Raw genomic sequence first — 24,444 nt, forward strand, 5'->3', positions numbered from 1 at the left:
CATGTATAACAAAAATAAGATTAAGTAGCCACAACTTAGCTATAGAAAATGGAAGATTTTATGGTAAAACAAGAAATAATAGAACATGTACTTTTTGTAAAAATGATATAGAGGATGAGTTTCATTTCATCCTCAAATGTACATTTTTTCAAGGTTTTAGAACAATTTACATTAAGCCATATTATTGGAAAAAACCATCGATGTACAAATTTATTAAACTAATGAGTTCAAACAATGTAAAAGAGCTGTGTAATTTAGGTAAATTTATATTTAGATCTTTTAAGTTTAGAACCGAAATGTTAAAATAATGTTTATGTATTACTTCAACACCTTCTGCTATTCTGTCACATAGTTTGTGTTTATGTATTTATTGTATGTATTATTGATGTTGATGTAATTCAAATGTGTACCTATAGTTTATATAGACTTTGGTAATAAAGATATATATTGGTGATCTTTAACATATATACCTATGTATGTTACTAGGAAACAAAAGTTAAAATACAGGGTTAAAATTATAACTCGGAAACATGAAGTACTCTTAGTGCTGACGATAATCTTTTAAGTTCATTTTATCTGATAAGAGGTTATAAAGAAGTGGTCTTTGGGTGATTGTTAGCGCTTAAAAATTTAATTGAACGCGCAGATATTTTATCTGCAATAATGGTTGAGAAAATTTGGTGACAAATATCTGGGATTAAATTATCTCGACAAGAACAAGAAAAAAGATATTCTCGTTTTGACATTTTAAGATAAGTTGTGGCGTGCATCTGTAGAGCTCTGGAAAAAAAACTCATATTGTATTAAATAATAAAAGCAGGTTTTAATTCGAAGAAGATATATATATTGAAAGATGTTGTCTTTATTAACATTTGATGTATTAAATATGAATATGGAGATAAGTCGTTAAATAAATCTACGAAGGGAATAAAGAATGTGTAGGTGTTGTACTCCGTATAACATGGTTTGTCCAGCATAAAGATAGTATAGACTGAAACATTTTTGAAGATATTATTATTGTACATGGCCAAATATTAACAAACTGTATTCATTGCTATAAGTTCAAACAAAATCAGTTATTTACAATTCGATATGTTTTGGTTCTTTCTTTTTTGCGTGAAAGTTGGAAACTGAGAACTTTCATCTTAAAGCAGTTATATTGTCTACTTTCATGAACAAAATGTTTATAATTTATCATTTGTTTGACCTCTACTGTTATAATTACCATATTTGAAATTTCATGTTGCTCTCACTTGACAATGTTCTAATTAAAATATGCTAAAGAATAATTTGTTTGTTTGCAATAAACGACTTTATCTTATCGAATACAGACACATTTACCTATTGTACACCGTAACAGTATAAAAATCCACAAAAAATCTTTAAATTATTGTATATTAAAAATGTGTAAATAAACAATATATCACCAACTAAGAAATATCCAGACGAGCAGCTAGGTGAGGTGTTAAAGCCACACTTATTTTGTTCAGTGATATTGTCATTTAGTTTCTGTGTTGTGGATTATAAAATAGCACAGTCAATGCAACCGGTTTATATATGATGATATACTCATAAATTACTTTTTGTTAATGAAGTATTTTATTTGAAATTGTTTTAACCTGGTATATTTCTTACATAATTTTAAAACTTAATCATTAAATTTATTATTTTCGCACTGTCCAAAACAAAACATTAACATTAAATCAAATAAATGTGATCAATTTATCACACATTACACTTATAAAAAGTCACTTCCCAATATTTCTTCCTCGTGTCCACGAGGTTCTTAAAGGTAAATTTACCATAATCCGATCAATATTTATTGATCGATTAGCTCACACATAATGTTGTTGTCTGTCCGAGATTACGTTCTTTATACATAGGTGATCATTAAAATTGTATAGGATGATCGTCAAGTTGAATAACATGCTGTATTGTAAACTCAGCGATGTAGAACGGACCGAAACAGCACTTTATTTATAAAAATTGTGACAGTACTTCTCATTCATAACTAAAGTGTGGGTGTCAACGATTGAATCACCCCGAAAGGCACCACCACAGACGACAGTTAGACAGGATGTGTATTTCCTCATCATATTCCGTTTTTAGTGAAAATATAAAAATATTAGGACTTTCATAAATGGATAACCATTTTGACTTTATCTTCGCTGAAACATGCAAAATTAAATTGATTGATGGCCGTTCGTCTATCCTTTGTGATTTACCTAGGACAGGTGTTAATCACGTTGTTGATATTATTTCGAGGTGTATCGGGTATGTACATTTAGTTCTTTATGTTATAAACTGGTGGGGGTATGCATGTGAGCTTTTCAGTCAAAATTAAATCCCCATATTTTTCTTTGTCTGGCACTGAAAGGCAGACATATTCGATTCATCTAACAATGAATCAGTTCAGAGCCAAACTGCTCTTTCTGTTTTGATGTCTTTTTTTTTTACTTTTATCTAAATCGTTCAATTTTTTGGACATGGATTTCTTTAAACATGTTAATCAGTTAATACAGTAGTTAATACAGTTAGGATACCTAAGCTTATATATATATATATATATATATATATATATATATATATATATATATATATATATATATATATCATCTCTCTGTTAGGCCAAGAAAAGTATGTGTGTGCTTATAAAGGTTGCAAAGCGGTAAGCTTAAAAGTTTACTAATTTTCAAAATATACTATTTATGTATAACAACCTCGGCTTTAATGGTGATTGACTCAAGCGTCAATGGTTAATTGTATTTTGTGTAGGAGAACGTACTGCATGTTACATATGTATTTGTTGGTCTTGTACAACACATGATAAAACAATAAAACTGAATTTTGATGAAATCATAATTCAAATCACATATGATTTTATGAGACATTGTCTTATTATTGTACTTTTATGAGACTTAATAATTGATAAATGTACCTTCTCATTAATCTGCAAAGTATCATTTAGATTTTCATAAATTTTATTTAAAGTAATACACCGAGGTGGTGTCGCCAGATTTGACATTGACGTGGATAAATATCAACATTTGAAATATTACATATTTGACATGTTGTCCGGTAATGAAGCATGAGATAATTAAGGACATATTATTATGATTACCACCACAGAAAGGTGTAATATTTACACACTCTTAAAGTGTGTAACCAGCACAATTATATACCAACAATGTCGGTTTCTATAAAGTTTTTAAACTGTTAGTTGTTTTCCCCTGACCAAGAAGATTCGCTTTAAATGTCGATTTTAAAACCTATAAAATTCAAATTTTCCTAACCACCCAGCAATATTAGTCGATCTCAGCTTGATTTAAGATAACCTTTGATGGACAGCAATTACCTCAGCAACCGGTACTCACCGAAGATATCAACTCTAGATATACTATTGTTAAAATGAAATGAAATCAAAATAAGTATATATTACACGGTATTTTAACTAATATCCTAAGGATCTAATGTTAAACTAGACTTGTCATACCACATCTTCTTTTTTATATTGACATGGATACACTGGCTAGAAGGCTTTTTCGTATATGTAAAACAATTTGTTTAAAGTGCATGTGTGTACACCTTTTACTTTAAATAAAGGTTTAACTTTTTAAGATATTTAGAAAAGAGTTGTGGGATTAAATTGAAAAGATTATGATAACAAACAAACCATGTAATTTTTACGTAACTCGGGAGTGTTATCATGTTATGTTATTTTCTCGAATATCATTAATAAATAAGACCATTGCGAGACATGATTCAATGGGTGTATTAAATACGTATTACTCTGAAATAGGTGAGAATTTTATCGTCTAAATCTATAAATTTATATGAAACTTATATGAAACGGAAAAGGCAACTAAAAAAAGGCATTTGACATTAGAATTGTGGTTTTAGCTGTGGTTTATATAAAGATTAGCGGTAAAAAAAAACTTTGAACATACGCTATCTCGCGAAAAGCTGGCTTTAGTTTAATCGGATTTGAAGAAAAAGATGTTTTTCTCACAAATTCTGTTGATTTGACGATAGTTTGGTTGTTTAATAATGGAATGGATAATGGAGCATTATTTTATGTCAATTTGCAGTGGCTGTATATGCATGTATACCCACATTACTTTTTATTCATATGTATTATATATAAGTCTTTGTAGTTCTATTTCCAACATACAAAAGACCAATGGATAATGAGTATATATAAGTTATTTTCTGGATTTTTTTCGCATTAATTTTTTTTATATGAATGCAGCTTGAAAATAATAATAACGAGATGTGGCATAATTGCCAATGAGACAACTATCCATCGAAGACCAAAGGACAAGGATTTAAACAACAACGAGCTTATAAATTCTGAATTTCTGAAAATCATACATCGTCTGACTTTTTATTATGAACAAAATCAATTATCACTTCAATTAACATTTAAGGAAACATTTCTCGTCGTTAAACCATATTCTATTGACACCATTTCATAAATTTATAGATCAAAAATAGAAAATGATGAATATAGTTCGATTACAATCAACACATTATCTGTTCAAACAAACCTTTAGTACTTGACCTTTTTTTTGTACGATAAAAAGCTTCAAACAATACACAACAGATCTAAAATTACTACACATGTTTTTCGATCCAATGGAAATGTGATAGTTATAAAATATTTATTACGAGAAATAAAATTGCGAGTTCTTATTGATTCGTATTTTGTAACAGTAAAAAATATTTAGTTTCGATCCACTAAAAATTCAGATGATAGACGAAACCCCTAAAAAGGTGACCTATACATGTACGTGCACTCGTTTTATACATAACTGAACTTTGTTAATTTCAAACTGTATGTCCTCCTTTTATGACAAATGCTTTTAGACATAGTATTAAAAAAACGAAACTGAGATTGTCGTCTAGAGTTGACTATGTATCGAACTTTACAAAACTCCTCTGACTAATTCACTGATACTATCTTCTCTCTCTCCATTAGTTTCTATTAACCCGTGAAAAATAGCAAGATTCATATCATCTTTACAAACTCTCAAACACCTTACTTCCGTCTTTAATTAAAGTTAAATGTCTTCAAGGATTGTGTTTCATATTTTCACAATTTGTTTGTGAAAATGAGAGAAAGCGCAGTGAAGTTCACAGTTTTGCCTCAAGTTGGGATTTGATATTATTTTAGAAATCTTTTGTGTTGATTTTGTACACCTGGGTAATTGCTTACAAATCAAATCATACCATTTGATTTTTTAACATGCACAATCTTTAGGTTTTAACATTTTTGACAAAACGTGAACGGAAACGATAATATTTGTCTATTGAATTACGACCTTAAATGTTGAAAAGAAGCATTTATTAAAAATTCAATATGATTAAACTGTCTGCCTTTCATCCTTGATCCTTTAACATAATGTGAACTTGTACATACAGTAAACAATCTAAGACTTGTTTAACTTTGTATCAATAAAAAGATACAGACTATTTATTGTTTATAGATAAATATTTGTCAAATATCATAGGAATGACATAACTGTCCTTTGTCTATATATATATAAAGTATTTGGTAGCTATTGTTTACCTGTAGTATAGTCATATACACATATCAAAAATAAAAATCTATAAATGGTCTAAATCGTTTGATTCAAACCTCAATATAAAAAAAAACATCTTTTGCTAATGTTTTCATATCTATGCGTTGCTCCTGCAAAACCAAAAAACTTATATACAAGGAGAGTTTTATGGACAAGTGAGAAAGCAATAGATACATGTAAACCATGAAACCATCCAAATTATTATTGTCCAGCAGCGCAGATCAAAGATGTCTGAATACCTTCAGTGTCGAGATCAAACTTTATCCACACTACTGAAGTTTTATATACAGTATAATACATCCATATCCATATAGAATTAGGAATCCTTTACCAATTGTTATATTTTCATTTTACTTTAACCACATGGATTTTAGTGCATCAGTAATATAACCTAAAATATCATCACCATCACTGCGATACAACCTTTTTGCGGTTGATGCGGCGTTAAGCAATCACAAATCAATCAATAATAAATATCATCACATTCACAGACAATTCTTTCTATGCATCTTCGTGTTTTTCAATAAACATTATCCAGTATTTATTATTAGTCTAAAAATGTTTGTGATGTTATTGCCTCACTGGCGTTTTCCCTATAAGTCATGAATTATTCTTATACAAAATTAAATTTGTTTCTCATTAAAACACAATGTTGATACTATTTTTTCCTCTGTTTTACGCCCATGACTCAAAAGTAGCAGACTGCAAAATCTTGAAACTTCTCTGTTTTATTAAAAGGGCATTAAATAAACAGGGTATTATGGACATATCAAAGTTGACCTTTTTACACTGACAACTGCAATTTAGAAACGAAAAGTTTAAAATAAAGATTGTATACTTATAATTAGTTGTGTTCATTTTGATCGCCAGACTTAATGTACAATATAATAAATTCGTCAAAACAACATACGTCTGATAGATTATTTTAGGTTTTACTAAATATTAAAAGCATTTGAAGAACCTTAATTATTGAGCTAATTTTTACTCTTTTCATCTTTCCAACATCTACATTATAGAAGTTCGCCTTCCATTGTTTTAATTACATCTTGGTCAAACTTGTTACTCATACATATTCTCAGCATGATGACTGGTACTCATTTCCTTATTTTATATTTGAAATAGTGACTTAACAATCGATAATCCAGGAGAAAAAAACAGATTCCTAATTGTGTATTGTTGTTATTTCTGGGAATGTAACTGAAATAGATAACCGTATTTCGTTTCCGTGTAGGTACGCGCTTTATTAGTAATTTTTGTAATTTATAAATTTTTTATTGAGGTCAACAAATCCGGTAATCTATCAACCCTAACCATCAATTGTTTAAAATGTATTTTCAAAATCAACTTTCAGAGAAAGAAATGATATACCAAAGCTATATATTTACTAACCTGGGATCCAGGCTAACTGCACGAAATACCTTCAACAACAGCACATAGCGCTGAATTACTTTTATACTATATATAAGAAATATTTAAAATTGTCGAAAAATGTTTAAAGTACATGATAAAGACTCCCTAATATTCAAACTACAGTTGGATTTTGGCATGTTTAGATCATTCAACCCTACGAATGAAACAAATACAGGGTTAAGTTGTCCTACCTCTTTGAAAATTTGAACATGTTGAAAAAACCTGCATGTAACAATGTTTTATTAAGGAAAGTCTGTCAGAAAAGTATCTATAATACATTATTAGTTCTGTTTTCCAGGAGACTGCACTAACTGCAAGCCAGGTCATTGTGACAGTAGTCAAACATGTGGTGAATGTGTTGATGGTTGGTGGGGTAACCCATGCGTTAAAAGATGTGGTTCTCAATGTCAAACGGTACAAATATCCACGGGAATATTCAGTAAAGTGTGTGAGAAAGACACTGGGAAATGTAAAGGTGGTTGTAGAAACGATGTCTACGGGGAATACTGTAATAAACAATGTAGCAGCCACTGTCTACAACTTACAGGAAGAATATGTGATCTTGTCAGCGGTAAATGTTTACATAGTTGTATTCAAGGTTACTATGGACAAGATTGCACATCAACATGCAGCAAAGGTTGTTTTCCTATGGTAGTGAAAGGTGTTGCTGGTTACGTTAACAAATGTAGTCCACAAACCGGAGTGTGTGAAAGTGAAAAGGGATGTAAACCAGGCTGGTGTGGAACAAAATGCGACGTATCATGTGGAATTAACTGTAATACTACATATAGCGCTTATTTTCGGGAAGACGTGAAGCAATGCTCCTGCGCAACAGGAAAGTGCACAGATGGCTGCGAGTCCGGTTGGTACGGTGAAAACTGTGAATGTACATCAGAAAATCTGAAATGTGATGAATTTGGATGCAATAAAACCACACGATTGTGCAACTTTTGTCAAACTGGGTATCATGGGGGTAAGTGTGATCAGACTTGTCCTCGCAACTGCGGATCAGACGGATGTCACAGAAACAATGGAACATGTATAAACTGTAAAAGCAATTTGTATGGAGCTCAATGCCTATGCAAAGGCTATTGCGACCTTGCTGGCTGTGATAGTCAAGGAAACTGCCGTTCTTGTGCGCCAGGTTGGCATGGAAGTCGCTGTTTAGATTCATGTCTTGGAAACTGCAAAGACAGATGCGATAGAAACAGTGGGAAATGTTTGTCCTGTCGTGATGGATTCTATGGAGAACAATGCGAAACGCGGTGTCCATTAAACTGCCATGAAACCCTCTGTGAACAATATACGGGACACTGTCTTCAGTGTGTGAAGGGATTCTATTCAGAAGATTGCTCTTTAACGTGTCCAGTGGGATGTGACAGTTCAGGGTGTCAGAAAATAACTGGAGCTTGTTATAACTGTAAACGTGGTTTTACTGGAAATCAGTGCGAATGCCATGGATATTGTTCGGGAGAAGGATGTAATAGCACTACCGGCTTATGTAAAAACTGCCAGTCTGGATATTACGAAACGTCTTGTGACAAATCATGTCCTAAAAATTGTAACGATAATAAATGTGAAAGAAATTCAGGAAATTGCTCTTCGTGTAAAGATGGATATTATGGATCTGTCTGTGTGTGCTTAGGTAATTGCAAAAATGACCAATGCAATGAGCGCGGCGTATGCGCTAAATGTTCCAGTGGTTGGTATGGTGAATACTGTACCAGCAAATGTTCTGTCAGCTGTGATGGTGGATGCGACAGAATCAGTGGATTTTGTGAACGATGTAACCCTAGCTGGTATGGTCCACAGTGTAAATGTAAAGGACACTGTACTCAGAATGGCTGTGGTGCAGATGGAATATGTTTGGCTTGTTCTGGTGGATGGTACGGACAAAACTGCCTCCAAAACTGCTCGTCAAATTGTTTGAGAGAAGATTGCGAACGATTAACAGGAACGTGTAGCAGTTGCCAGGTCGGATTCTTTGATAATGACTGCCATAGTATATGCCCTGTCAACTGTTTCAGTTCCGAATGCTCTAAGAGTGGTGGAAAATGCTCGTATGGATGTAAGACTGGTGGATTTGGAGATTTTTGTAATTCAACATGCCCGCATCATTGTGATGAACAGGGGTGCTTAGGCAATGGTGAATGTTACGGGTGCGAGTCTGGTTGGTTTGGTTTGCAGTGCCAATGCAGAGGTCATTGTTCTGAACTAGGAAAGTGTAACACAGATGGGAGGTGAGAAAAACTTATATATCAATTTGATATTTATTTAATTAGCTCACCTGACCCGAACTGTTAAGTGAGCTTTTCTCATCACTAGGCGTCCGTAGTCTGTCGTCACTTTTACAAAATATTCACCTCTGCAACTACTGGGCCAATTAGAAGAAAATTTTGCTACATTCATAATTGGAGTATTTAGTTAAAATGTATCCGATGATAACGTTAAAACTGTCAGACGACATTTTATGTGAGTTATTGCCTTTAGAGGACGAATTTTACCAAAAGTTTTTTTCGTGTTTGCTATTTTTGCCGAGTTAAAACATTTTTGCGAATGTTCAAACCTCCACCTGACCTGGGGCAGTGGTGTAGCAGTATAATATAAGAACAAACTATAAAAATCAATAGGAAAAATGTTTGATTCATTAGATCGGCACGATGCACAAAATAACGAGTCTTTGATACTTGATTTTTTTTATTAGTTGTTATTGGCTCTGAAATAGCTTTCAGTAACTGCGAGTACTTTGTAATTTGTCTTTAATGCATTTTTATTAAATGTTTTTGTGCTTTTTATAGATCTTTATAGTTTGTTCTTATGTTGTGCGGTACCACTGTCCCATGTTAGGGCGAGGTTTTGGCGCCCGCAAACATGTTAAACACCGCTGCATTCTGTGTGTATATAAAAAAAGAAGATGTAGTATGATTGCCAATGAGACAACTCTTCACATGAGACCAAATGACACAGAAATTAACAACTATAGGTCACCGTACGGCCTTCAACAATGAGCAAATCCCATACCGCATAGTCAGCTATAAAAGGCCCCGAAATAACAAATGTAAAACAATTCAAACGAGAAAACTAACGGCCTAATTTATGTACAAAAAAAAGGAACGAAAAACAAATATACAACACATCATCAAACGACAACCACTGAATTACAATCTCCTGACTTGGGACAGGCACATACATACATAATGTGGCGGGGTTAAACATGGTAGCGGGATCCCAAGCCTCCCCTAACCTGGGACAGTGGTGTAACGGTGCAACATAAGAACGAACTATAAAAATCAGTTGAAAAAGGCTTAACTCATCAGATAGATACAAATAGAAATACATCTAACAAAAACACAGAGTGGACGTGGCCGGGTACTTGTACATCCCAACAACAAAAAGACACTAAGTACAGATCTGATAGTACTCGCAGTTACTGACAGCTAGTTCAAAGCCAATAACAACTAATAAAAAACATCATGCATCTAAGACTAAATTATCAATCATTACACATCCAACTTCCAATGGATTTAGTGTAAAGGGTCCGTCTCAAGTCAGGAGCCTGTAATTTAGTGATATTCCTTTGTTGCTGTATATCAAATTTGTTTTTTTGTATTGTTTTGTACATAAATCAGGCCGTGCATGAGTTTTCTCGTTTGAATTGTTTTGCATTTTCCCTTTTCAAGTCTTTTATAGCTTGCTATGCGGTATAGATTTTAATTATTGTTGAAGGCCGTACGGTCACCTATAGTTGCTAACTCCTATGTCATTTGGTATCTTGTCAAATCTTCTTATTTTTATATCAACGTAAAGACAAAAGACACAAAGTACCGATCTAAGAATACTCGCAGTAACTGGAAGATAGTTCAAAGCCAAAAACAACTAATAAATAAATCGTGTTCTCCCAATCTAAAGTATCAAGCAGTACACATCCAACGAATTTAGTGAAAAGACGTCATAAACAATTTGAGAAAAGTATGACATTTGACTATGTAATCGACTCATATTTACCATGTTTACGGAACCCGTATAACAGTAACCTATTATACGTATAATTTCATCCAATCTGGATGTTTGCTTTCGTGTATTCAAGTTCTAGTTATAGACTCGGGTGTCAATTAAGGTCGATTAATTTGAATCCAGTTGATAAATTAATCAAGTATATAAATAAAAATAAACAAGACTATTTGACTTTGTCATATTTCACATAGGAGTTAATGCTTTGAAATGTAACAGTTTAAGCCTCTACGCAATTTCATTCAACATTTCTTACTCTGCCAAGTTTATCTGCAGTATTATCACGTCTGCAACTCAACACGCATTTAATTTTAAAAATAGATTTTTAAAGCCATATTTAGTTTCAATTTGTTAAAGACATGCATTGTTTTCTTGTGGTTATCAGTTGTATCTGAAACATCTGTCATCTGTCCACTGGTCAATTGTTCATAAAACTTTTATGGTATGCAAGTTTTTGAATAAAACTGTCTGAGATTTTACTATAGTGCCTAACAACATTTTGTGAGGTAGACGAAATTGACCTTAAAACGATCGTATTGAATTTTGATGTCCAAAAATAGGCAGATCGGACATATTTTGACTGTATTCACTGACTACTTTTGTTTGGGATTAATTGCAATTATAACATTATAATGCTTTTGTTTTTGTTAAGATAAACAATAATTTTACCTGGCGTAGCCGTGCGTAAAATGTATTTCGGCATTTCTCTTCGAAAAATGACTTGTTTAATGGAATAAAACGTCTGATTTGTAAACTTTCTCTTTTTTCTCCGGAATAGGCTATTAAAATATAATTTATCTACTCTATATGTGAAAATATAAGAAGTGGCAATTCTTACCTTTCATACCTTAAGTTTCATTGATAAAAATAATGTTGACTCGTCCAGTGTCCAGTTTGAAGGTAATTTAAATTACTGTACACATGCATGCATGCTCTGATTTAATCAATATACGTGTATGAATAACTTAATCAAATCAAATTGCGTAAGATTCAATAACAATGACCGGTCCACATTATAATCATGATAATAAGAAGTAATAGGGGTAAACTGGGTAGGGAGAAAATGACAGATATTTAAAGTTCAATTTTTGCAATAACGAATAAAAATCGTTCATTTGCATATTTAAGGCAATAGAAAGTTTGGGCTTCAAAAGTCTACATCATTATTGACTTTATACAGAAAATACGCCATTTTAAAACATTTAATGTTTCACAAATAATGCATGGATACAAAGTAAAATCATTTCTTAAAACACTACAAAAAAATCATGCTGATTGGTATAGTGGTATTGTCATACAGTGCGTTGAAATGAAACTTGGTATAGAATTTCCTCACAAAATGTTATCACACACTATACTTTAATTTTTGATAGTCTAATTGATTATTATCATTCCTTTCATTTCCAGGTGTCATCAGTGTAAACTCGGATATTTTGGAGAAAATTGCAACCAGACGTGTCCTCAAAATTGTAAAGGAAGTTGTAATAGAGGTGAAGGTTCGTGTGATCAATGCATTCTTGGTTACCATGGTGAATTTTGCAATGAGCCATGTCCTACAAATTGTAACAATAATATTTGTAATAAAGCCGACGGTACTTGTTCTAAATGTGAAGCAGGATGGTATGGGTCAAAATGCGTGTGTACTGGACTGTGTGGACCTGGGGAGTGTGATTTAAATGGAACTTGCTTTACGTGCGCTGTTGGGTATCATGGACTAGCATGCAATGACTTTTGTTCGTCAACTTGTACAAGGAAGGGCTGCCTACGTAAAAATGGACATTGTCTAGAATGTCCAGTGAAAACGTCTGGATCGTTCTGTAATTGCAGTGGATATTGTTTAAATGGTAGATGCAATACAGCAGGTAAATGTAACAATTGTAACGCATCATGGCATGGTGACAATTGCGATCAGTCTTGCCCGAAAAACTGCGCGACTAAAAATTGTGATCGCATAACAGGTGCATGTTCTGATGGATGCATAAAAGGCTTTTTCGGACCAAAATGCACGTGCTTAGGTCACTGTAAAAGTGGATGTGATGACACAGGAAAGTGTTTTGAATGCGAAGATGGATGGCAGGGTATTCAGTGTACGGAAAAATGTCCTGTCAACTGTCTATCAGCATGCGCCAGAAACAACGGACATTGCCTCCAATGTAAAACGGGTTGGTATGGCGCTGAGTGTACATGCATTGGACATTGTGATGCCAGAGAATGTAACGAAAACGGCATTTGTTTTTCGTGTGCTGAAGGTTGGTCAGGGGACAATTGTACAGTGCCTTGTCCAAAAAATTGTAAAGACAACATTTGCCTACGTAATGGAAATTGCGTCAGTTGTAAAAGTGGGTGGTATGGAAATACGTGTCAATGCTCTGGTCAATGTTCAGGTAGAGGCTGCAACGTGACCTCTGGAATTTGTCATGAATGTGAAATAGGTTTCCACGGAAATACATGTCTTAATTCATGTCCTCGAAACTGTGATAATTCAGAATGCTCACGTAATGGTCGATGTTTATCTTGTTCAGCAGATTGGTATGGTGATAAATGTAATTGTTCTGGAAACTGTGGTATATCGGGTTGTGACACAGCAACACACACTTGTTACAACTGTGAAAAAGGTTGGCACGGTCCAAAATGCCTACAAACATGTCCTTTCAACTGTGAGGACACGGGATGCCATAGAAAATCGGGTGACTGTTTGTCATGCGTTCCAAACCGTTCTGGAGATAAATGCCACTGCATTGGATATTGCGATTATTCTCATCCGAACATGTGCACTAACACTGGAGACTGCTACAACTGCAGTAAAAACTACTTCGGTGTTAACTGTGATCAAATGTGTTCAAAATATTGTGACGGATGTGATAGAAAATCCGGATTGTGCACAAAATGTAAGCAAGGTCTTTATGGTCAAACATGTAAACAGACATGCAATGCTGATTGTTTTGAACTATACTGTGGGAAAGACGATGGAAAGTGTCTTCGTTGTGGTCCAGGTCGTTATGGTGATTTCTGTGAGAAAAATTGTAGTTCTAACTGCATTGGTGGATATTGTTCTCAGAATGGGACTTGTCCATTGGGATGCAAATCTGGGTGGAAGGGCATGTCATGTATAGAACCTACTGGCATAAGTTTGGTATTGATTGTAGTCATGTCAGTTTGTGGTCTGGTTATATTCTTGCTGGTGTTTGTTTTCATCTCATGTGCCTGCAGGTAGGCTATATACACAATTTGTGTTTTTTCTTTCAAATATATCAATATATCATAATCATATTAATAAACTAAATGATTATATATACCTACAATACCAGCTAATGTTAACCAGTAGATGTAATCTCATAAGCGTTTTTTAGCCTTACATTTCTTAGTTCAGGATATATGTGTTAACAATTATATATTGATAAGAAATCAAGAAGGATGTGCAGGAAACTATGCTCGATATGTTGTTTTTTTTTACGGAAGACCATAGCTATGAATGACAAATTGTTTTATTGTTTAAGTTTTTTCTTCCTTAATATCATAAATATGGTAATTTTTGTTTAAATATTATAACCTTTATATAGGTTAACGGCATCATAAATGTTGTTTATCTGTAGTCACACTAAAAAAATAGCCGTGTCTTGTTTACAGAAGGAAAGAAATGACAAAAGCAACTTGTATAAGTACAACTAAGATATTATATATATCGCGTAGTGTACAGTGTTATATCAGTAAAAGTAGTAAGTTAATTTCCCTCCATTTTTTATGATTAAGGAGACGGTCATTATTTTGTTGAATGTTTGATATTTGAGGCGCTTTACTGCTAACTTGATTTCACTCTTGAAGTCTAAAATAAACTTAGAAATACATAAAAACGCACTGTCCATTTTCAAGTTTTTGCTTAATTTTTGTTCAAAGATGAAATAAAGCTGTTCAGCATTTAATAAAAAATAATTAAAGTTGATGAAGTAAACTTCTTTTTTATAGCAGCACCAAAGTTTTTTTTTTAAAGATCACTGACGGACCTCACAGCAATAAGCTTAAAGTTGGCAGTAAAGCTCCTTTAAGATGCATGAATCGTAACATGGTGTTTTGAAAGCTTATTACTAACATATTGTTTTGTCATTCTTTTTTAAATACGTTGTATTTAAAAAAAAAACAAGACGTGCATATCAATATACGAATGACAAAGTGATTTTAATCATGACAATTATGTTGTATTTGTCTAATGGAATTCATTGTGATACTGCATGTTATGCCTAGTTTTGTTAGTATTAAAAATACATACTGCTAATGTATAAAGCCGAATATCAGATGTACTTTACGTTTATGCTTTAAGAATTACAAAACTATTTTTTGTTGAAACAGATGTCAAATCTTTTGCCGGATGTGTAACATTCAAGGTTTATTCATTATGCAACCTTTCATTCTATACATGAATGAAATAATTGTATGAATTTTTTATGTAATTTACAGTAGAAGAGACCCAGGGGATGGAAAAGGAAAATACACAGCAACAACACATTTAAGGAGATGGGGGACTGTAGTACGTACTCATACACCAAATATCCACCATCCTGCTAACAGAGAGGCTAATAACGGACATATAACAGGTAATCATATTCAATATAATACAATACCAGAGACATATGATATTGTATTATATTTTTCGGACAATAAAAATTAATAATGAGACGCCACAGACTGATATGTCACATAAAGATAATACACACCCAACATCCACCGTTATACAATGCCCTGACAAATGTCATTTCTTACAGAAAGTGTTTCCGTACATAATTTAGCAGGTTCAATTAAATTTTAACAGTCAGAAAAACATGATAAATCCATTATAATGTCATCCTCAAGTGGCCATAAAAATAACATGATATAAAACTGACTAAGCAGGTAAATAACAGTGCACAGGAAACACATTCCTCTATCATTTGTTATGGGTTACTTTCAAGTATTTACCCGTTTAAGTACTAAAAAAAAGTTTCTTGTAAAATAGAAAATTCGGAACAATACATAAATTGTGTTGACATTGTATGACGGGTACTACTGGTAAACTGTCGCTGAATCACCAATTGTCCAAATGAGTAACAACATAAGTGCTACTTCACTGATACGTAGCTGTTCTTGTCTGTGATTGGTTAATTTCGAGATTTTATTAGGTTTTTTTTTCTACAAACGTATGTTTTTTATTTTTTACAGATAGGTATATGGATACTGAAATGTAGAATAAGAGGTTCATAGTCAGCCTACAACTCCTGCTTTTAACGTGCAATACAAAACTGAAAAATCCATTATGTACACAAAAATACTCGTGCCAAAGTCATGACTAGTCACAACTACAGTGCTTCATCATGTGTTCAAAGGCTTATAAAGCTGCTGTATTGTATTAAACACATTATGTATACGTCCTTGTAAATAAACTGTCTTTCACAACATTACATTGGTGTTTAGACTGAATGGATGTAACATGAGACTACAGTAGTCTTAGATAAAACAAGTTGCTTTTGGAATGTAAAACCTTGGTTATCTACCGTTAAAGAGGTTATCATAAGAGAGAGAGAGATATTATGTTTGCCTTTTCTTGTCATAGGAGTAAAACCACCAAATTGTCTCTAGTCTATCTAATGTTCTTTGTTTTTGTATATTTGAGAAACAGTGATTGACATGGTTGATGTTTTGTGGGACAAAAGCAAGACATTTTAATTGTCCCCACTGTTAACTTTAGCAGATAAGATTAATTTCTTGTATATCATTCACATCGTATGGTTCAATAGTTGATATTATTTTCTTTTAGTTGATATTATTTTCATTATGTTTCATTTACATTTTTTTTTTTGCAGCTTACTGCATGTATTGACTTTTTAGGAGACCAATGTAATGCTTAAAGCCTTTGTTTAAATTTTTTGATAGAGTCCATTTTTATCCATTTGATGGTGAACCTCCATTGATTCAATGAGCCAGCATATTTTGTGGTTTTTATGTTTTATCCATTAAGAATCATACTTATTAATTAAAGTAATAAAAAGGAAGCAACAGTAGATTAGCAGATATATTTATAATAATAATAGTAAAAATGTCTGCGTTCCAATACCATTTATTACCAAAGATCAGCTAATATTTTACCTTCCTGGTGTTGCCTTATTGTCTCATTTTATTTTATCTTATTTCTTATTTTTTTCTATATATATATATATATATATATATTTTTTATTTGAATCAAATCATGTATAGCAAGGACGGCTATCTTTTGATGGAAGTGAAGCTCTCAAAACCACCTCAATCTCTCTGAAAGTTGAAGTTGTATTAGTTTTCCTCCATAGCGAAATAGTGACTTTGCTGGCTATCGTTATTACAACTATCTAGTACTTTATATGTATACTATCATGTTTATAAATGATGTTGATAAATTGCTATGATGTTACATGTAATTTACATTTCTTTATTTATTTGATTTTTTATTGGATTAATAGTGCCATTTGAGGTATAAATCCTGCTGATTTTTTGCTTTGTATGTTGTAGTTAGATAATACAGTGGGAATAACTAAAAATAATTGTAATTTAGACACGAAATTTAATGGTATGAAATTTTAATCATTTAATATTTGTTATTTATTTTTTATTGAAAAAGATTCTTTTGGAATATTTAGGTTTTAAAGATATTTAAAAAAAAAAAGACATTTTTGAAATTCACATACAATCTGAGTTTTATCGTTAATGAAAGTGTTTTCAGTTTGAAGTCAACTGAATAATGTGTGTATGATAAATTATTTGTCTAGGCTAGCTTTATTTCAACTAACATCACCATTTAGTGCTTTAATGATAAGATTTTGGTAATTGGAAAAGAATATGTGATACACATGAATATGTGCCTTAATACACCATGGTCTAAAATATCATGAAAGTTCAATTGAAAGACGGTTTGTAATTGACAGACAGATCTATGTGAAATAGAACCCCAGAAACATTTCTTAGTCAACACAGGTAACAAAAACTCTTTCACTCTTCTAATGTGAACCAGATACAACAAACTACATCAAGACATAGAACCACAAATTCAGGGCCCGGGCTTTCATTCCAGAAGGTATTACATATTTAACACATATTTGAAATAGTTCACATGCACTTGTATCTGAATTTTTATAACCTTTATACCTTTGTGCCTCTGCCACAGCTGCAAGTGTGAAATATTTGCGCAAGTTTGGTACCAAATGAAAACTAATGGACAATGGATCACTGTAGAACACTTTTTGAATGTTGATTTTAAATAATAACAAAATGAATGAAAATAGTAAGGTTTACCAGAGACATATATATACATATCTCTCTGGGTTTACTTTGCCTGTTTCTCATATAAGGAGTACCTGGTTTTTTTTACTTCCGAACTTCCGGGAACCAGTGCGCTTTTATATGCAATTATGGGTATGCTGATTTTATGATCAATATTGTTTTTACATGGAATTACTTTCAATTTATTTGAACTTAAGCCACAATAGCTATGCTTGAAATTGCAAATTTAACATAGAAAGCAATGGGTCCATGAATTAGTGGTTTTATACCTCGAGACGTGCTGTAAGCAAATGTTGAACATTCAATAAAAAAGATTAAACTAGGTGAAAATAATGAGAAATAGTGAACACTATGTTATTTTGACGAGAAATGTATTTTTAGACATAGTTTAAGTACATAGTTTAAGTGTCATTGCAGCAAACAATTAGTTGAAATTTTAGATTTGATATGTTTGGTTATACACACTTGAAATCAATGAAAATTATAGAGGGTCTATGTTCTTGTAATGTAATGAAGAACTAACACTAGGTTTTTTCTTACTAAGTAATTTGAAACAGCATTTTTTGTATAACATAACAACGACTTATTTTATAACAGCACATTATTCTTACCTTTTCTGCTTAAAATATGAACATTTCTTATACACTTATTGATATCTCCATAGTCCATACTCGTTTCAATGTTTATGTATTTAGCTTTGTATTTACTTATTAAAATTTTCTACAAATCAGTTTTAGTATACTTAATCAGTCAGTGCGATCTTACTGTCTCTGAAATACAAATTATACCGATAAAGGTTGAAACAAAATAAAGTCCAGACACAAACAGAAATAAGTTGGGGAAACTGAAACACTACCAATCAAGAAATTCGTAATGGCTTCCCTAGACCTTATAAAGTGGTGATTTCATTCGTTCTCTTCACTTATGGGGTTTGTGTTGCTAAGTCTTTAGTTTTCTATGTTGTGTTTTGGTCGTGTTTCGTTTAATGCCATGGCATTGTCTGTTCATTTCGACTTATAAGTTTCATTATCCCTTGGTATCTTTAGCCTCTCTTTTATAACCTAGCTGGATCAGGTTTTGAGTATCGAGTATACCTGTGCTAATATTGTAAAGTGTTAAAGAGAAATGAAATTGACTGGACAATTATTGATTTTAACAATTTGAATGTTATAATTTATTCTCAGATGACAAAATTAAGATTAAAAATGTAACGATCTCATGCACAGTTGATTTAGGATCTACTTTCGGGTTATTTTAAGTTCCTTTTGGTTAAGCAGTCACCTTTGTATCTTCTTTTTTAAGCTTTCCCAACATTAAACATCGTGTAATTAATTCCAGGAATCGGCAACAAATCATACTGTTCATCATACTACTATTTATTACATTTTAACGAGTAAGAAAAACCCAGGTATCTGAATTACGGTGTATATAATATCAGAAATTACACTATTAACAAATTAAGTTATCATGAGTAATGAATTCTTTGGAATTGTGTCATGAATGTCGGACTACAACATATTGAACATGTCTGACATGGAGATTACCACCATTTTATACCATTAGTTGCCACTGGGTAAAAACTAATAGGACAACTAGGTACAATTACATCATTTCAACCAAGGAAGTATAACAAGGAAATAGTCTTTTTTTTATCTATTTCAATATATATAATCCAGTTTATATTTGGATTCCAAAACGAATTTATTTTCTGAGAAATGAGGATTTGATATAAAAAAAAGCATTCCTGTGTATCGCATGCTACAACTTCTGTACGGAAAAAAAACGAAATATGAGGCAAACGTTAACCCTTTTGGGATTAAGTCACACCTACAAATTCAAAGAAACCTGATTCAGATAAATGTACATTTACAATGAGATTCTAGGCAGAGAAAGCTTACTTGCTCAATCATTAATAATTTTACATTGCTATACATCAACTATCGTGGCATGTCACATACAAGATTTGTTTCCTTTTACAATCGCCTCGGTGGTCACGCGGTACCGTTCTCGCCTCGGATATTTGTTTACAGGAGGACAGATCAAACATAATTGACACTTAACATTGGTATGTAGTACGAACAAAGACTTGTCGGCTCGGAGTTGGAATAATGCCTTAGTGGAAGTGGACAGTTAACTTAAAAAACCAGACTCCGCTTGTCGATTTATCCAAAGCAGGGCATCTTCATATCATATCAATATCATCATCCCGACTATACGTGTAATATTTGCTATTTTAAGGTTTAGCAACCATCAAAGTATCGATTCCTTTAAAGTATTTATTAAACTAAATATCTCTAAACAAATACCTGGTCTTATATATCAGAGTTAAAAAAAACTAGTATTAACTTAAATTCGAGGTTTTTTTTCTGTACAATGCGGAAGAACAAGATTACTTGCAAAAACAGGAAAACACTTATCATATCAGTTGAAGCAACAAACTTTAAAAAATTAATTCAATTAATAGGAAGTTTAAAGGACATATATCAAACAATTTCCGGGATTTAGTTTGAAGTAATTTCTACATTTCTAGTACAATTCTAATGATGGATAAAAATTCACAGTTTTGTCAAGAATTGATCCGAGATTTTGAGCAGGTCGGAGTGTTTTAGCTTCTGTGATAGCATAGACCCATGGTAATCTGCACGTGGGTTGGCAAGAGTTGATGTTTCCCAAATTTCACAAATGCATATTTTTTTAATGAAAAAATAATTTGGTTCATGTAAAGTCTTGTTTTCGCTTTATTTTTTTTAACTCCTAAGCCTTGTCTGTATTCCAACTTTTAATTTATACCAATGGCAATGTCCAAAATGGTAGTATGGGTTGTTACAGAGTCATTTCACATGTTTGCCTTTGTTATTCAATCCATTAAAATTGCGATTTGTTTCTGTAAATGCAAAAGAACATAGCACCTTTTATTCAATGATAATTTTAAAGAGGCACGAAAAAAAAATATTTAAGGACACGAGTGACAATCGTAATGTACTGTACAGAAAAAAAGTTTGATGTTTTATTAATATGCAATTAACTAATCTAAGTCGCTGTTGTTCGGAAACTAACGTAACTATGCTTGAATAAAACTAATTCCCTTCCTTGGTAACACGATATTTGCAGTTTGAACTGCAGCTCTTCAACTGTTTCGGTCCTTGGAAATCCTTGGCTTTCAAATATTCGGCTTTGAGCGTTTAATTTTTCAATGTTGGACTTTTGGGGTATCGGACTGATACAATGCCTTTTTTCGCAATTGCTTTTTGTCCGACGTTGCTTTTTTTCCGAAGTTTTTGCCTTTTGACCGAAACTTTCGCTTTTTGTCCGATTTTCTTTTTTTGCTGAAAAATTTTTGTTTTTTGTCCACAACCTTTGCTTTTTGTCCGATTATATTATATATTTAAACACATCTATTTATCAGCTCCTGTCGAGATACTTTTCGGAATAGATGGAAAGATATTCAGACAAGAAAGGTGTTAAACATTTGAAGATCTAACGCTGTTTAAATTTAAAAAAGAAAGACATGAATTGTGAAAACTTGAAACCATGCTGGTACAAATGTAACTAATTACTTTGGCAGTTAATAAACTGCAGGTCTGATATCATAATTTACTTAATTCCTGCAAATTCTGTTAACAGCTATATATTAGCAACAATGACACAGATTTAGTACATTAAACAATTTTCAAAGAAAAGGTATCTAAACTTTTATATCTCGTAAACAAACAGTTGGTTAAAACTGGAAGTTTTCAAATTTATTACTATGACTTGAAATATACAATACTTCAAAAACATGAAAAATGTTCGTTGAATGATGGTTTTATACCCAAGATAAAACCACAATAGTCTTTTCAAAGAAAGGTAACTCAAAATATTTTAGGTATATACATTTTATAAAAGCAAGCACTGTATCAAGCGTGCGACGTTTGCCTTTTTGTTAGGATTTAACATTAAAGGTAGTGTTATTCTTAACCGATTTTACAGTACATGTTAGTTTAATGCTATCCCATAATGCGGGATCCTAACAAGATTTGTTTGTTTAGAACTTGACTGAACTTGTTGATAAAGTCAGAAATTGAGTTTCTGTTTAAAGCTGAGTGCAGGCTCAGATATCAGAACAATGTGCTTGCACGAGAGATAACAGGGTCGTCGTAAAGAAACATAAATTTGAAAATGCGACAAAAGCAGAAAAAATATAGAATCTTAATTATCGGCATAATGAATATTGTGATAAGTATGCTGGTCAAAAAAGAGAAACGACAACAGTTGGAAATAAATAAATACAAATGTTTTGTCATAAGATTTCATCAGATGTTTGAAAATGTTTATTTCCGGGTCTCTTGACACATAATGAATGTTTTCGCGATGCATGTAAATTAAAACAAACCATTGCTGTCTCGTGCCTGAATTTATTCCTGCTACAGCTATCTTTTTTTACCTGTTTATTGCCTTCATGTTTTGCTACTAGTATATACTTATAAACTAAGGTTTCCAATCTCTCAGGTAAAGTTGACCTTAGATGGATTTGGCTATTTTTGGGTACTTTCAGGTTATATTGCTCTTCAACTGTGTTGGTTCCTGTACATCCTCGGCTTTCAAATATTCGGCTTTGAGCGTTCCTGATGAAGGTAAATCCAGAAAAGCGCTTTGGACGCATGGAATTAATAACGTGTTGTTTTCATATTTTATACTTTTGCTTTCTGTTTATGCCTTTAATTCTTTTATTTGATTTAACTTGGTTTTACATCAGTTATATACATTTATTTCTGAGCCTATGGTACACTTAAATGTGTTTTTATACACATGCTGTTTTATCTTATGGTAAAATGTGCTTATATTTACAGTTGCTTTTACTTTTAGCGATGTTTTGGATATATGTTGTGATCGGTTACAAGAGCTTTCTTAACCTAGTATTTATTGTTAATTGTATATAATAAATTCTTCATTTAACTTTTACTAAATGCCACACATAGTGGAAGTCGTCCTTTATTCGAGCGTTCCTAATGAAGGTAAAGTCAGAAAAGCGCTTCGGACGCATGAAATTCATAACGTATTGTTTTAATTTTTTTACAGCACTGAGTCAATACCTTTACTGGTGGACTATCAGTCCCCGAGGGTATCATCAACTCAGTAGTCAGTACTTCGGTACTGACATGATTTATAACAAACTATTTAAAATTGCCCGTTTATAAATTTTGAAATTATACAGAAACTAAGGTTTCAACTCCCACAGGCAAAGTTGGCCTTAGATGGATTTGGCTATTTTTTTTTAGGTTCCATTTTGGTTTATAGCTCTTCAACGTTTTCGGTCCTTGTACATCCTTGGCTTTCAACTATTCGGCTTTGAGCGTTCCCGATGAAGGTAAATCCAGAAAAGCGCTTCAGACGCATGAAATTCATAACGTGTTGTTTTGATTTTTTTATTCGAGAAATGGATGACATTCCAGTTACTTAAGGCAAATAAGATTACAATATAACGTGAAGGTACTAAAGTTGCACTTATTTTTGGCAGTGATTTTTTCACCAACGTATATTTCAGACAAGATAAACATTTTCATTCTGTGCTTATATTGTAGATGTATCCTTATTTACTACATAGTTCAACACAATTAATTTTGAATCCATACTGAATTATAGAAAAATGGTTTTGCACCGGCCTCAAAACGACCCAAGATTCTGTACATAATGAGGAGTACCTAAATTGCATCCATGCTTAAATTTACATATTCAAAAGTCAAAGAATCGGTGCAATTTGGATGCTGTGATGTAACCTGTGGAAATTAATATTCAAAAAGGAAATAAAAAAAAAAGAAATTTATTTGCATTAAATTTGGCCACAGGGAGCATAGTACATTTTGTGTTAAGAGTCATTCAAGTTCGAGTTTTCGGAGTTTGTGTATGACAGTCATCTCTGATAAAATAAAAATATGTTGTGTTATTGGTTAATTCAAGTTACTTGTCATAAATGTAGTTGGAACACGTGTTAATAATGTATTTATTGATCGATATATGTCTGCCTAATACCCTGCTTTTTCAATATTCCGGAACGCTGGTTCAAATTTTAAGTGCCAGCTCACAGCTTACAAATCCGAAGGTAGACGTGGTACTTTATCCGCAAACATTGTTTCTGATTTCGAGCCGACATGGCGAAATGCCGCGTAACTGCTAGAGAAGTGGC

General features: G+C 32.5%; 1 protein-coding gene across 2 annotated transcripts; it reads left to right on the forward strand.

Moving 5' to 3' along the window:
* Positions 1–1,440: 1,440 nt before the first annotated feature.
* On the forward strand, positions 1,441–19,012 carry LOC127711646 (cell death abnormality protein 1-like). Of its 2 annotated transcripts, none has more exons than XM_052217770.1 (5): positions 1,441–2,274; positions 7,291–9,232; positions 12,411–14,213; positions 15,459–15,592; positions 16,194–19,012. In XM_052217770.1, the coding sequence occupies exons 1-5, from the start codon at positions 2,196–2,198 to the stop codon at positions 16,217–16,219; spliced, it is 3,984 nt and encodes a 1,327-aa protein (XP_052073730.1). In that variant the 5' UTR covers positions 1,441–2,195; the 3' UTR covers positions 16,220–19,012. The 2 variants fall into 2 exon arrangements, with proteins under 2 accessions (XP_052073730.1, XP_052073720.1); XM_052217760.1 differs by having other exon boundaries at positions 1,443–2,274; positions 15,456–15,592.
* The last annotated feature ends 5,432 nt before the right edge of the window (positions 19,013–24,444 follow it).

Source organism: Mytilus californianus, unplaced genomic scaffold (assembly GCF_021869535.1).
Source record: "Mytilus californianus isolate M0D057914Y unplaced genomic scaffold, xbMytCali1.0.p SCAF_1, whole genome shotgun sequence".
In the NCBI taxonomy this organism is placed as follows: Eukaryota; Metazoa; Mollusca; class Bivalvia; order Mytilida; family Mytilidae; genus Mytilus; species Mytilus californianus.

What these genes read in the sequence shown, in the direction of transcription:
- LOC127711646 (XM_052217760.1), top strand. Translation starts at nt 2,196, where the DNA reads ATGGCCGTTCGTCTATCCTTTGTGATTTACCTAGGACAGGTGTTAATC. An exon ending in TTCATCTCATGTGCCTGCAG is followed by an intron (nt 14,214 to 15,455) that starts GTAGGCTATATA and finishes TGTAATTTACAG; the next exon opens with TAGAAGAGACCCAGGGGATG. An exon ending in TAATAACGGACATATAACAG is followed by an intron (nt 15,593 to 16,193) that starts GTAATCATATTC and finishes TATTTTTTACAG; the next exon opens with ATAGGTATATGGATACTGAA.